This window comes from Bufo bufo, chromosome 2 (genome assembly GCF_905171765.1).
Source record: "Bufo bufo chromosome 2, aBufBuf1.1, whole genome shotgun sequence".
NCBI classification, from domain to species: Eukaryota; Metazoa; Chordata; class Amphibia; order Anura; family Bufonidae; genus Bufo; species Bufo bufo.
The window spans coordinates 231,546,560-231,562,545 of NC_053390.1; the positions used below are offsets into that span (position 1 = coordinate 231,546,560).

Below are 15,986 nucleotides of genomic sequence, written 5' to 3' on the forward strand. Positions count from 1 at the left end.
TATTTGTAACTGTTCATAATTCCCTCTAGCTTAACTAAGGCCCCAGTTCCAGCTGAAGAAAAACCGGTCCAAAGCATGATGCTGCCACCACCATGCTTCACTGTGGGTATGGTGTTCTTTTGGTGATGTGCAGTGTTGTTTTTGCGCCAAACATATCTTTTGGAATTCTGGCCAAAAAGTTCAACCGTGGTTTCATCAGACCATAACTCCTTTTCCCACATGCTTTTGGCAGACTTCAGATGTGTTTTAGCAAAATGTAGCCTGGCTTGGATGTTTTTCTTCGTAAGAAAAGGCTTTCGTCTTGCCACTCTACTCCATAGCCCAGACATATGAAGAATACGGGAGATTGTTGTCACTTGTACCACACAGCCAGTACTTGCCAGATATTCCTACAGCTCCTTTAATGTTGCTGTAGGCCTCTTGGTAGCCTCCCAGACCAGTTTTCTTCTCGTCTTTTCATCAATTTTGGAGGGACGTCCAGTTCTTGGTAATGTCACTGTTGTGCCATATTTTCTCCACTTTAAGATGACTGTCTTCACTGTGTTCCATGGTATATCTAATGCCTTAAAAATTATTTTGTACCCTTCTCCTGACTGATACCTTTTAACAATGAGATCCCTCTGATGCTTTGGAAGCTCTCTGTGGACCATGGCTTTTCCTTCTTCCTCCAGTCAGCCACTCTTAGATGAGCATCAGAGCTTTTTCATTAGACTCAGTGATGTACCGGGTCTATGTTAGGCGGAGGCTGCCGCCTAGCAGGGTTCCTGGTGACGTCACCGGCACTAATGGGCGGGCTTTAGCGCTGCCCTAGATTGAAAATAATCTAGGGCAGTGCTAAATCCCGTCCATTAATGTCGGTCACGTCACTGGGAACACTGCTAGGTGGAAGCTTTCGCCTAGCAATGAAGTTTGTAAACAAAAAAGCCTTTGCCCTGCACAATACAGCGCAGGATAAGGGAGAGCATCGGAGCATGAAATGCTTCCATGCTCATCTCAGAGTGCCTGCCTGGGTGAAGAAGGGGATATGTCTGCTCTGAACCCAGACAAACCCTTTAACACTTTGTAGATTACTGTCCTTTGTAGATGACATCACACACCGTTCATTACATCCTTTGCAGGATATAAGTGAGCTTGATCATTTTTTAAAGATTAACGGGCCCCCCAAAAAATGGATTGCTTACAATTTAATGTCTGTTTAGTTGCTGAACTAGGTGTGGGCATGTAACAAAGCAGATCCAGTGGGCACAGACAGCAGAGCTGAATTTGAAACATGGTGCTGTTTCAGCAGCAACAGACTTAGTGGATGAAGAGCATTACAGTCACCAGCATCCGGATTCCACTTCGCCTGTGGTGCACTTGTCCTAGTTGTTCCACCTTGGTGCCTCATCTGATGTTCAAAGGGGTTGTCCAGGATTTTACTATTGATGGACTATCTCCAAACCCCTGCTGTTCTGCGGTATTCTGAGCATATAATAAGCATATAAATAACAAATATAATCAATGTAGCAAACATTAAACATAGGAAAAATCTAAAAACACAATCCTAGGAATTCCAGAAAATAGGAAGGTGGGAGGGGTACTACCTAAACTTGTTTGATGGAGGAGGTGGTCAAGGAGGAAGTGTGTTTTCCTGAACTTTTTGAATATTATATAATAAAATTGTTTAGTAATGTATACCCTAGGTACCTTTTTTGAGGTTTGAAACTTTGAAGTATTGTCCCACCTGGCAACCCCTTTCCATATGCTGTATTAGGGTGTCGTAAAGAGAGGTTCCCCCCTTGCAACCCTGATATTTGTCTGACATAAGGCAGCCCCTTTAAAATACATCAACATGGGATGTAATTTGTGACAGAAACATTTCTGTCTGAATTTTGCCGTGGATCTGTGCCAAAATCCAGACAACAGATCTTCTGCGAAATCTACATGATTTGCATGCAGATTTGTCACAGATTTTGCTGTGGCTCTTCCTTTGATTTCACCATATGCATTGGCAAAGGTTCAAATCCATGGTGGAAATCAGCAGGATGACTTGACATGCTGTGGATTTAAAATCCCCTCACAAATTGTTTTCTCAGTGTGAGGATGAGATTTCTTGAACTAGGAAATCAAAGAGCGGCGGCGAGGACTGGAGCTCATTGCTGGCAGAGCAGGGATTAAAAGAGGTAAGTATTGTTTCTTTTAATGTTTTCACTAATTTACGGGGCATCTAAATTTTAATTGAACTAAAACAACCCATTTACTAATAGACTTCAGAGTAACATAACCAATCATAAAGTTGTATAACATTTAATTATAAAATTATCAGGGTTTATTTGTGTAAGGCCTCATGCACACGACCGTTGTGTGCACCCGTGGACGTTGTTCCGTTTTCCGTGATTTTCTGGGGACCCATTGATTTTCAATGGGTCCGTTGAAAACTCAGAAAATGCACCGTTTGTCATCCGCCTCCGTGATCCGTGTATCCTGTCCATCAAAAAAATATGACCTGTCCTATTTTTTTGACGGACAACGGTTCACGGACCCATTCAAGTCAATGGGTCCGTGAAAAAACACGGATGCACACAAGATTGGCACCCGTGTCCGTGATCTGTGTCCGTAGGCTACTTTCATACAGACGGATCCGAAGATCCGTCTGCATAAAAGCTTTTTCAGAGCTGAGTTTTCACTTAGTGATGGGGACGCTTCTAGTTAGAATATACTACGAACTGTGTATATGACTGCCCCCTGCTGCCTGGCAGCACCCGATCTCTTAAAGGGGGCTGTGATCAGCACAATTAACCCCTCAGGTGCCGGGGTTAATTGTGAGTATCATAGCCCCCTGTAAGAGATCAGGTGCTGCCAGGCAGAAGGGGGCAGACCCCCTCCCTCCCCAGTTTTAATTTCATTGGTGGCCAGTGCGCCCCCCCCCCCGGCACCCCCTCCCTCTATTGTATTAATATCATTGGTGGCCAGTGCGGCCCCCCCCGGCCCCCCCTCCCTTTATTGTATTATCATTGGTGGCACAGTGTGCGGCCCCCGGCCCCCCTCCCTCTATTGTATTATCATTGGTGGCCAGTGTGCGCCCCCCGGCCCCCCCTCCCTCCCTCTATTGTATTATCATTGGTGGCCAGTGTGCGCCCCCCCTGGCCCCCCCTCTATTGTATTAATATCATTGGTGGCCAGTGTGCGGCCTCCCGTCTCCCCCCCCCGATCATTGGTGGCAGCGGAGAGTTCCAATCGGAGTCCCAGTTTAATCGCTGGGGCTCTGATCGTTAACCATGGCAACCAGGGCACTGGTTACTTTGCAATATTAGAAGCATCATACTTACCTGCTGCGCTGTCTGTGACCGGCCTGGAGCTCCTCCTACTGGTAAGTGACAGATCATTAAGCAATGCGCCGAACAGACCTGTCACTTACCAGTAAGAGGAGCTCCCGGCCGGTCACAGACAGCGCAGCAGGTAAGTATGATGCTTCTAATATTGCTAAGTAACCATGGCAACCATGACTGCAGCAGTGTCCTGGTTGCCATGGTTACCGATCGGAGCCCCAGCGTTTAAACTGGGACTCCGATCGGAACTCTCCGCTGCCACCAATGATCGGGGGGGGGGGGAGAGGGGGGGCCGCACACTGGCCACCAATGATATTAATACAATAGAGGGGGGGCCGGGGGGGCGCACACTGACCACCAATGATAATACAATAGAGGGAGGGAGGGGGGGACGCACACTGGCCACCAATGATAATACAATAGAGGGAGGGAGGGGCGGCCGGGGGGGGGGGGGCCGCACACTGGCCACCAATGATATTCAAACTGGGGAGGGAGGGGGGTCTGCCCCCTGATGCCTGGCAGCCCCTGATCTCTTACAGGGGGCTATGATACGCACAATTAACCCCTTCAGGTGCGGCACCTGAGGGGTTAATTGTGCTGATCACAGCCCCCTGTAAGAGATCGGGTGCTGCCAGGCAGCAGGGGGCAGTCATGTACACAGTTCATAGTATATTCTAACTTGAAGCGTCCCCGTCACCATGGGAACGCCTCTGTGTTAGAATATACTGTCGGATATGAGTTTTCACGATGTAACTCAAATCCGATGGTATATTCTAACATAGAGGCGTTCCCATGGTGATGGGGACGCTTCAAGTTAAAATATACCATCGGATTGGAGAAAACTCAGATCCGATGGTATATTGACTCCTGACTTTACATTTAAAGTCAATGGGGGACGGATCCGTTTGAAATTGCACCATATTGTGTCAACGTCAAACGGATCCGTCCACATTGAATTGCATTGTAAGTCAGGACGGATCCGTTTGGCTCCGTGGATCCTCCAAAAATCAAGGAAGACCCACGGACGAAAAAACGGTCACGGATCATGGACCAACGGAACCCCGTTTTGCGGACCTTGAAAAATATTGTTGTGTGCATGAGGCCTAAGACTGTGAAAAAAGCTTTGAAGAGGTATTCCCATCGGGCACATTGATGGGATATCACTAGAATATGTCATCCATGTGAGATAGGTGCAGGCTTTACCTCTGGGACCCACTCCTATCTCTAGAACAAGGCCCCAAAAATGAAGGGAGGACATGTATGCACAGCCACCACCATGGGAGTTCTGAAAATACAGGAGCGCCGGTTTAGTTTTTTTCCTGGCAGTTTCAAAGCTGTAAATGGAGAGGTGGCCACACTATTAACCGCTTTGGGACTTCTGAAGATACTCAAACCAGATGCGAATACCCCTTTAAAACATTATGGGATCCATTTGTAACCCTGGCGTAGAATGTTGAAAGCAACCACTTTTAGAATTTGTTAAAAACAGAGAAATAGGAAGTGCACAGTGTACTGCTTTGGGGCGTCATTATTTAGACTTTACAAGTTGCACAGTAATTTGCACAATAGTTACATATCAATATTCGTTCAAAAGTGGTAACATGGTAACAAGACAAGCAGAATAGAAACACTGTATAGAAAAACAGGGTCAATCCTGCAAGTAATACAGTGGATATAAAAAGTCTACACACCCCTGTTAAAATGTCAGGTTTCTATGATGTAAAAAAATTAAACAAGATAAATCATGCTTAACCCCAAATAAAGTTCAGCTGCTCTAGTTGGTCTTTCCTGAAATTTTCTTAGCCGCATCCAACAGCAAAAGCCATGGTCCACAGAGAGCTTCCAAAGCATCAGAGGGATCTCATTGTTAAAAGGTATCAGTCAGGAGAAGGGCACAAAAGAATTTCCAAGGCATTAGATATACCATGGAACACAGTGAAGACAGTCATCAAGAGGAGAAAATATGGCACAACAGTGACATTACCAAGAACTGGACGTCCCTCCAAAATTGATGAAAAGACGAGAAGAAAACTGGTCTGGGAGGCTACCAAGAGGCCTACAGCAACATTAACAGAGCTGCAGGAATATCTGGCAAGTACTGGCTGTGTGGTACATGTGACAACGATCTCCTGTATTCTTCATATGTCTGGGCTATGGGGTAGAGTGGCAAGATGAAAGCCTTTTCTTACGAAGAAAAACATCCAAGCCAGGCTACATTTTGCAAAAACACATCTGAAGTCTCCCAAAAGCATGTGGGAAAAGGTGTTATGGTCTGATGAAACCAAGGTTGAACTTTTTGGCCATAATTCAAAAAGATATGTTTGGCCCAAAAACAACACTGCACATCACCAAAAAAACACCATACCCACAGTGAAGCATGGTGGTGGCAGCATCATGCTTTGGGGCTGTTTTTCTTCAGCTGGAACTGGGGCCTTAGTTAAGCTAGAGGGAATTATGAACAGTTCCAAATACCAGTCAATATTGGCACAAAACCTTCAGGCTTCTGCTAGAAAGCTGAACATGAAGAGGAACTTCATCTTTCAGCATGACAACGACCCAAAGCATACATACAAATCAACAAAGGAACGGCTTCACCAGAAGAAGATTAAAGTTTTGGAATGGCCCAGCCAGAGCCCAGACCTGAATCCAATTCAAAATCTGTGGGGTGATCTGAAGAGGGCTGATCACAGGAGATGCCCTCGCAATCTGACAGATTTGGAGTGTTTTTGCAAAGAAGAGTGGGCAAATCTTGCCAAGTCAAAATGTGCCATGCTGATAGACTCACACCCAAAAAGTTGTGAGAGTGCTGTAATAAAATCAAAAGGTGCTTCAACAAAGTATAAGTTTAAGGGTGTGCACACTTATGCAACCATATTATTTTATTTTTATATTTTTTCTTCCCTCTACCTAAAATATTTCAGTTTTTTTTTATTGAGTTGTACAGTTTATAGGTCACATTAAAGGTGGAAAAAGATCTGAAATTATTTATCTTTGTCTCATTTTTTTTACATCACAGAAACCTGACATGTTAACAGGGGTGTGTAGACTTTTTATATCCACTGTATATCCATGACAAGTACTCCTTGTAAACTCACTGTGCTTTAATTGTATAACCTGTAGATACACTGCGTGCAGAATTATTAGGCAAATGAGTATTTTGACCACATCATCCTCTTTATGCATGTTGTCTTACTCCAACCTGTATAGGCTCGAAAGCCTACTACCAATTAAGCATATTAGGTGATGTGCACCTCTGTAATGAGAAGGGGTGTGGTCTAATGACATCAACACCCTATATTAGGTGTGCATAATTATTAGGCAACTTCCTTTCCTTTGGCAAAATGGGTCAAAAGAAGGACTTGACAGGCTCAGAAAAGTCAAAAATAGTGAGATATCTTGCAGAGGGATGCAGCACTCTTAAAATTGCAAAGCTTCTGAAGCGTGATCATCGAACAATCAAGCGTTTCATTCAAAATAGTCAACAGGGTCGCAAGAAGCGTGTGGAAAAACCAAGGCGCAAAATAACTGCCCATGAACTGAGAAAAGTCAAGCGTGCAGCTGCCAAGATGCCACTTGCCACCAGTTTGGCCATATTTCAGAGCTGCAACATCACTGGAGTGCCCAAAAGCACAAGGTGTGCAATACTCAGAGACATGGCCAAGGTAAGAAAGGCTGAAAGACGACCACCACTGAACAAGACACACAAGCTGAAAACGTCAAGACTGGGCCAAGAAATATCTCAAGACTGATTTTTCTAAGGTTTTATGGACTGATGAAATGAGAGTGAGTCTTGATGGGCCAGATGGATGGGCCCGTGGCTGGATTGGTAAAGGGTAGAGAGCTCCAGTCCGACTCAGATGCCAGCAAGGTGGAGGTGGAGTACTGGTTTGGGCTGGTATCATCAAAGATGAGCTTGTGGGGCCTTTTCGGGTTTAGGATGGAGTCAAGCTCAACTCCCAGTCCTACTGCCAGTTTCTGGAAGACACCTTCTTCAAGCAGTGGTACAGGAAGAAGTCTGCATCCTTCAAGAAAAACATGATTTTCATGCAGGACAATGCTCCATCACACGCGTCCAAGTACTCCACAGCGTGGCTGGCAAGAAAGGGTATAAAAGAAGAAAATCTAATGACATGGCCTCCTTGTTCACCTGATCTGAACCCCATTGAGAACCTGTGGTCCATCATCAAATGTGAGATTTACAAGGATGGAAAACAGTACACCTCTCTGAACAGTGTCTGGGAGGCTGTGGTTGCTGCTGCACGCAATGTTGATGGTGAACAGATCAAAACACTGACAGAATCCATGGATGGCAGGCTTTTGAGTGTCCTTGCAAAGAAAGGTGGCTATATTGGTCACTGATTTGTTTTTGTTTTGTTTTTGAATGTCAGAAATGTATATTTGTGAATGTTGAGATGTTATATTGGTTTCACTGGTAAAAATAAATAATTGAAATGGGTATATATTTGTTTTTTGTTAAGTTGCCTAATAATTATGCACAGTAATAGTCACCTGCACACACAGATATCCCCCTAAAATAGCTAAAACTAAAAACAAACTAAAAACTACTTCCAAAAATATTCAGCTTTGATATTAATGAGTTTTTTGGGTTCATTGAGAACATGGTTGTTGTTCAATAATAAAATTAATCCTCAAAAATACAACTTGCCTAATAATTCTGCACTCCCTGTATAGTGCAATCAATCAATTAAATTTCCATTCTCCTGGACGTTCATCAAATAAACTGTAGCTCAGTAAGAGGAAACAGTTGCCAAATTAACCATGATTTGAATCACTGAGGGAACTAGTGAAATAGAACAAATGGAAAGATTAAAATATTGACGCAAAGGACAGCTTACATGTATTCTTTATGGAACTATCAAAACGAAAAACGATGACATTTTTATGGGTTACATGCGCATTCGTAAATAAAACTTCTGCTTGTATTTGACAAAAGGCACAGACATGACTGCCAGACAATTAAAGAGCCAAATACAAATTATTAAATTAAGTCATTCCAAACCATTTTATGTACGCTATAACACAGCGTCTCATTTAAACATGATTGGAAGATGCAAGTCTTAATGTTCAAGAAATTATTTAAATTTCACTGTGGTTTACAATATTTTAATTGTCATTTCAACAAACTTTGCATAAAGGAATAATACAAGGAAAGATTTAAAAAAACAATTTGCAGCATATCTTATTACAGAAAATGCCTCTTTCTCTACTTAGTAGCCACTTCCCCTCTTGCCTCCTGCACCCTGCCACGATTATTCACACTCAATTCACTGGCAAAATCTGTCTTGATAGAGGCAGAGAGGAGACTGATATTTTTTAGCTTCACTGAGAGATCAGGTTATGGCCTACGAAGGGAGAGAGCAGATACATACATACAGACTGCTGATGGCTTTAGTGTTTTAGGCCTCTTTCACACCGCTGTAGTGCTCCCGTGCCGTATTGTGGGCAGCATACGGTGGTTCCGCAATGAACGGGCACCGGCCGTGTGCATTCCGCATCACGGATGCGGACCCATTCACTTGAATGGGTTCGCAAATCCAGAGATGCAGTGTGGAACGGAAGCACGGTTTGGAATCACACGGAAGCACTACGGAGTGCTTCAGTGGGGTTCCGATCCGTGCTTCCGTTCAGCAAAAAAATAGAACTTATTCTATCTTTTTGCGGAACGGATGGATCACGGACCCATTCAAGTTGAATGGGTCTGGATCCGTCCCGGCCGCTGAACGGACGTTGCCCGTGCATTGGGGACCACAAATTGCAGACCCCATTGAACGGAATCAATACGTTCGTGTGAAAGAGGCCTTACCATTTTACCGCAGTGCTGGATTCTCAGCAACACAGATGTTTGCTGCTGTATAATATCCTCCATGCTACTGCTGCTTCATAGGGTGTGCTGCAGAGAGACAGGAGAACAGGAAGCTAGTCTAAACCCGCTAGCTCAGTAAAATTCTCAATTAGGGCTCGAACGTGTGCAACCCATGCCGTTCTGCGGACCGCAAATAGTGGTCTGGCTTCCACCTTAAAAACTGCATCAAAAAATCTAAACGTGACAACCCATCCTTAATTTCATTCAATTTCTTCATTCTACACCGTAGTTTCCTCAGTCATAGAAATGTCTGATGCCGACACTTATTAGAAAAGATTTATAGTTTTGCTCAGAGGGTAGACCAATGTCTTTTGGTTGATAGTATCGAGGGGGTCATGTACTAACGGAAATTCGCCTATTTTTGGCGTATTTGTGGCGCAGATTGCGGCGCAAATCTGCAACTTTTCCCTGCTCACGCTAGGTCTAAAAAAAGGTCAGACCCGTCTCATTTATCATTTTCTATGCCTAAATGGTCTAAATGTAAGCCAGCAAGGAAGCTGACGTAGATTTAGACAGGCGGTAGATGTGCCGAAGGTATGTAGAGGCCGCATGGGGTTATTAAGACCGGCATCTAAAACGCCGGTCTTAATAAATGACCCCCCTAGTGTTTTCAGAGTCTATCTTCCAAATTATATATGAAAGAAAGAAGGAAGAAATATAGTGTATTTGAAATTGTGTAATTTATTGAAAATCTACAGAAGCAGGTTAAGAAATTATTGTAATCAATAATTGAATTGAAAAATGTCAGGAGCGATAAGGTTCAGGGGGAATATCCCTTTCATATGGTGCAACTTATATTCAAATCACCATATTTCATAAGACTGAAAGGATGTTCGGTCTGATTCCACTAATTGATTACACAGATAATTAGCATGAGATTAAGGTTTCCCTTCTAAGCATTTACAGCTACAAACAGCATAATGGGAAACAGATATTATACATGCCAAAGGTGCAGTATTTGCATTTGCACATCCTGAAGGGTGAACAGATGGATTTATTGGCAAACAGATAAAAAAGTTAATAAATATGGATGAATATTAATGCATTGCACATGTGAAGAGCAGCAGATCTTGTTGCTTCCTAGGTCTGCAGCCCTGTATTGTGGCGTAATTTATGTAAAGTGGTAAAACACATCGTTTATTGGTTCATCAAGTGAGAAAAATCTTTAGTATTTTATGTGTTTAAGCCTACATGCACACAAACGTATTTTGTTTCCACTTCCGTTCTTTTTTTTTTTTGCCGATAGGATGTGGACCCATTTGCTATCCGCGTCCGTATGTCCGTTCTGTAGCCCCGCAAAAAAATTTGAGCAAGTCCTATTCTTGTCTGTTTTGCTGACAAGGATAGGCATTATTACAATGGATCCGCAAAAAAAACGGATGACATACGGACGCCATCATTTTTTTTTTTTGCTGATCCGCAATTTGCGGACCGCAAAACACATACGGTCGTGTGCATGTAGCCTAAGAGTGTTTGTGTTGTGTTACTGCACCTGCAGAGCACATTACCGCATGGCACGTTAGCTGACTTTACTGTGTGTTGGGAGGCAGGTTGGCTAAATGTGTCTGCTTTCTCCTCAGATATTGTAGAAGGGACGGTGAATCATGGCATTGTACTTAATGATCAGAAGGGAGTGACCCTGCTATACTTTGGAAGTTCTAAAAACTCTTGTATCAGTGATCCAAGTATATGTGGGCCAGAAGGTTAGTACTTGGGCATTTTTTAACATTTTATTACTGACCATTTAACATCAAGACTAGTGTTGAGCAAACTTGTGTTTTCAAGTTCGGCATCCAAAGTTCGGGTTGGGGTTATCTAAGAATTTCGTTATGGATTCCACTACTTATGGTCCGTGGTAGCGGAATCCATAACGGGATTCTTAGATAACCCGAACCTTGTACGCATTACTACTCAGCGCTATTGAAGTGAATGCAAACAACCTGTGGACAGGTGTGGTACTGTTTTTGGAAAAAAAGCAGCCATATTTTTCTAATACTCGACTAGCCCTTTAACTAGATCTTCTAATGCAAGCTGCACACATTACATTCCTATCTTAAATGAATTGTCCAATCTTATGCAAATAAGTTTCAGTCATTATAACTAGTAATGAGCGAATCGAAGTCCACGATAACTTTGATTTGTCGCAAATCCGAATTTCCTCCTGCTTAAACTGAAATACAGGGTGGGCCATTTATATGGATACACCTTAATAAAATGGGAATGGTTGGTGATATTAACTTCCTGTTTGTGGCACATTAGTATATGTGAGGGGGGAAACTTTTCAAGATGGGTGGTGACCATGGCGGCCATTTTGAAGTCGGCCATTTTAAATCCAACTTTTGTTTTTTCAATAGGAAGAGGGTCATATGACACATCAAACTTATTGGGAATTTCACAAGAAAAACAATGGTCTGCTTGTTTTTAACATAACTTTATTCTTTCATGAGTTATTTACAAGTTTCTGACCACTTATAAAATGTGTTCAATGTGCTGCCCATTGTGTTGGATTGTCAATGCAACCCTCTTCTCCCACTCTTCACACACTGATAGCAACACCGCAGGAGAAATGCTAGCACAGGCTTCCAGTATCCGTAGTTTCAGGTGCTGCACATCTCGTATCTTCACAGCATAGACAATTGCCTTCAGATGACCCCAAAGATAAAAGTCTAAGGGGGTCACTGGATATGCGAAATTGCTACATGATGATGTGTTTCTCTCTTTATGCACTGAAGCTGGCACGTTCCCTGAGTTTTTCCAGCAAGATGGTGCACCACCACATTATGGGTGTCAGGTCCAAGCATTCCTAGATGAACAGTTTCCTGGAAAGTGGATTAGTCTTTGTGGGCCAGTTGAATGTCCCCCAAGGTCTCCCGATCTGACCCCCTTAGACTTTTATCTTTGTGGTCATCTGAAGGCAGCTGAATCCAATTTTTAAATGTCTTGTTCATCACTAATTATAACAAGAAACATTTTAGAACCTTCTTTTTTGTTTTTAAAGAGCATCTGTCACCATGGTCAACCCTCTTAAAGAAAATCTGTCATCAGGAAAGGACCTTGGGGGTCATTTATGAACGCAGATATGTCAGTTTTGTGGTGTAAAAAAGTCGCAAGTCATGGCAACTGTGACATTTGCGTCTTTGATCCGCTCCACTTTTCACAGTGGTCTATGTTTAAGTTAAAAGTGAGAATTGACCTGGACTATGGCTCATTTACTATGTAAAATCGATGAAATGGTGTGCAACTTTTGCAAAAGTCGCAAAAAAGTCATGCCAGGCAACCCTCTGGTGTACCTGTAAGTGAAAGCCACATTGCACTCACTCCAAATACTGTATATTATTGCTGTGTGCCATTTCATAAATTTGGTGCAACCGAATAATGTAAAACCAGACTTAAGAGTGACATGAAAACAATCTTAAGTGATAATTGACCCCCCACTACTGTATACATTTAAATTCCTGCTCATTCTGGGCTTTGAAGTCAAGGAGATGGTCCTATCAGTGACAGCCTTCCCTCTATGACTGTACACACAGAGATAGCTGTCAATCACTAACAGGACCACGTACTTGACTTCAAAGCCTGGAATAAGCTGGAACCTAAATGAATGAAATGCAAATTATACTACAAATATACAACATACAAATAATCGATAAAATCTTGCCCCACGAAACAATATATCAATCTGCTCAGCTCCTCCTTCTCTATTACATGCTGCCTTCAGCTCAGACATCATGTTCAATGTGATAGGTTCCCTTTAATAGTACAGCAGTAGTGCCCCTTATTATTAATAATACTATCCAGAGTTACCACCCCCCCATATATGGTTCTTGACCATAGGTTTGTAAATGGTTTCAAGAATCCAAAACTTTATTGTAGCCCCTTGACCTAGCACAATCTAAAAATGCGGCCCTCAGAACAAAAAAAAAAAAAAAAGTCATGGACCCCTTTGTTAGGTTCTAGCGAATGTGGCACCTGTTTTGGTAGGCCACAGCGGCTCACTCAAATCCAAGTGAACAGGACTGAGCTGAAATATGAGGCACCATAAGTACCCAAAGAGCAGAGCTGTGCCAAATAATAGAGGGAACACTGTCCTTGCTGGAGCATCATAAATCCTTCAATTTGTTTATTGTCAGGGGTGCCAGGTTTCGGAGCGCCACCAATCTGATATTGATTTGTTATCCTAAGACTAGTCCATCAATTTTACAGTTCTCGAAACCCCCTTTAAGTGGTGATCACATACTTTGATACTTTTTTGAGTAGTATAAATTGTGCAACAAACTGATTTTCAACATAAAAATGAACTTGCACCATCGGTCAAATATTTTCTAATATGACTGATCTTTAATAGTTCATTTCTGCTACATCATTTATATGTATGTGTTGTAAACATGCTACCTTTTCTTTCAAAACTAGGTGTCTCGTTTTCATTTTTTTGGAAAATCCAGGACCAACAACCAAAGAAACAGCAGGATACCTATACCCACAATTACCAGCAAATTTCTTCTCCAAATGGGGGCAATAAGGCTCATCAAGCCTTTGGGAAAAAAGTAACTTCTCATGGTTTTGAAATCTATTCAGATGAACATGATGGTTTTGTGGAGGTTTACACTCGTGGTAACTCAAAGGTGTGGAAGGCACGCATTAAAGCCCCAGGTACTAATAACCCTCAGTCTTATACCAGATTATATAATGGTAGCCTGTTAACCAATGACTAAACCTATTTTGCCAATATGAATTTAAATGATCCAGTGATCCTGGCTGAAAAAGTTTGCCCTATTGTTCAATTAACAATAATTAGCATTTTGCTAACCTTATATTTAAACAACAAGCTGTCCCTGGTCAAAATGACCCATATAAATCCAGAAAGCAAATTTCACTATTGTTTCAGCCCAATTTGGAAAGAAATTCTTCCTTAGTCCAAATGAAGGTATTGACCTATTTGTGTTTATGATAAGTATGCAGGCAATGTAATACAAGGTTTATGGGTTATTACCCAGTGCAATATCCAGTTTGTGCAAGGACACACATACCTAAGAAGCAAAGCATATGTCTGCCATGGGACTCCCTGGAGATAGTATGGCCAGTCCTGGTAGGTAGGTTGGTTTGGTTGGTCAGTAGTGAGCAATGTTACATAGATCCCCTGTACAAGTCTGAGGAATAAACCCTAGAATTGTGTAAAGAAGATTGAGGGAAAAAACAAGCACAAACACCTGTCCATGGTGGTTAGGTGTGTGGTGGTGTAGGTTCTGTGGTGGGTCAGTTCTAGAAGCGGAAGCCTTTCCAAACTTTGCTATGGGTCCTTCTCTTCTTTACATATGTCCCAATATATGAGCGCTACGACCATTATGCAATGGGTGATATGCCTTTTTCACATACTATTCAGTCTATTAGACAAACAAGCCTTTGAGCACAGTTTTTCCTTCCAGAATGTGAACCTTATAGTCAGAAAAATACATTATCTTATGAATTGTGAATAGTCATGAATCAGAACAGTTTGCAAGTCTGGAAACAGTACTATATTTTCTATTTTATTTCGCCAAAAGTTTTGACATAAAAAAAAAAAAAAGTAAAAAAGTCAATCCTGAAGTAAAGCTGAAGGACTAATATCGGGCATTGTATATGAGCATTAAATGGGCAAGTTAATGAAATCTACTCTCTGTTTTAATAAAAGGAGATTTGTGTGTAATGAACCAGTATGGGATGCGCAATGCATTTTTATGTGAACCACATTCTGTATGTAGTAATACAGCTGATTTCTATAGTAGTTTCTCCCTAGTTCTGCTCATTTACAGTCAAGGTGAAGTATGCAGTGCTGATGATGGGAAGTTTAAGTTTGGTTTTAGAATATTAATCCATGGACGGTGTGAATAGGGTTGGAATTATACTATATAGCAAAAAGAAGTTGGGCCTTTCACCATCATATCTATATGAGCTTTGTGGCTATCTCCTTCTAAAGCCATGAGTTGTATTTAGAGTTGCCCCCTTTTGCAGCTATAACAGCCTCCACACTTCTAGGAAGGCTTTTCACAAGATTTTGGAGTGTGTCTTTGGGAATGTATGCCCATTAAGTTTTTGTGAGGTCAGGCACTGATGTTGGATGAGAAGATCTGTCTTGCAATCTGTGTTCCAGTTCATCTCTAAGGTGTTAGATTAGATTGAAGTCAGGACACTGGGAAAACCACTTAAGTCCCTTCACACCAAACTTGTCTTTATTTGTGAACCGGGAGACAATCATCCTCAACAGGAGAGAGCCTTCCCAAAACTGCTGCCACAAAGATGGAGGCATACAATTGTATGAAATGTATTTGTATTCTGTAACATTACCCTTTATTGGAAATAAGGGCCCAAGCCCAAATCCTGGAAAACAGTCTCATACTATTATGCTTCCTCCAACAAATTTTAGAGCAGACTGCATTCTTAGCCTAGTCTTCCCTGCTGGATCCCATTATAGTCAATGGGATCTGGCGGTACACAACAGTATCTGGCTAGATTAGATACAGTGAACTCTGGCAGGCTGTTCCTCTACCGGAAAAGCCAGCTGGATAGGTTTACTGGAGGTGTGAAACTAGCCAGATGAAGGTATGTGGCAAACCCAGATTTGCCCCTCAAATCGCCCCAAAGCTCAATGGTGGTGTGGTTACACCACTTCAGATGATAATTGGGATTGGGCCTGGTGATCTTAGGCTTGTGTGCAGCTGATCGACCATGAAATCCCATTTTATAAACCTCCTGATGCACAGTTCTTGTGTTGATCACTTCTAGAGGATCTTTTTTATCTGTCTAATGAGTGATGCAAC

General features: G+C 42.3%; 1 protein-coding gene across 2 annotated transcripts in view; it reads left to right on the forward strand.

Annotated features, from left to right (window-relative positions):
* ADGRD1 (adhesion G protein-coupled receptor D1) overlaps window positions 1–15,986 on the forward strand; it is a 957,528-nt gene that overhangs the window by 82,284 nt on the left and 859,258 nt on the right. For both annotated transcript variants that reach the window (XM_040416257.1, XM_040416258.1), the window contains 2 exons: window positions 10,773–10,895; window positions 13,603–13,842. In XM_040416257.1, the coding sequence (XP_040272191.1) occupies window positions 10,773–10,895; window positions 13,603–13,842 (363 nt within the window). The remainder of the gene's footprint in view (window positions 1–10,772; window positions 10,896–13,602; window positions 13,843–15,986) is intronic.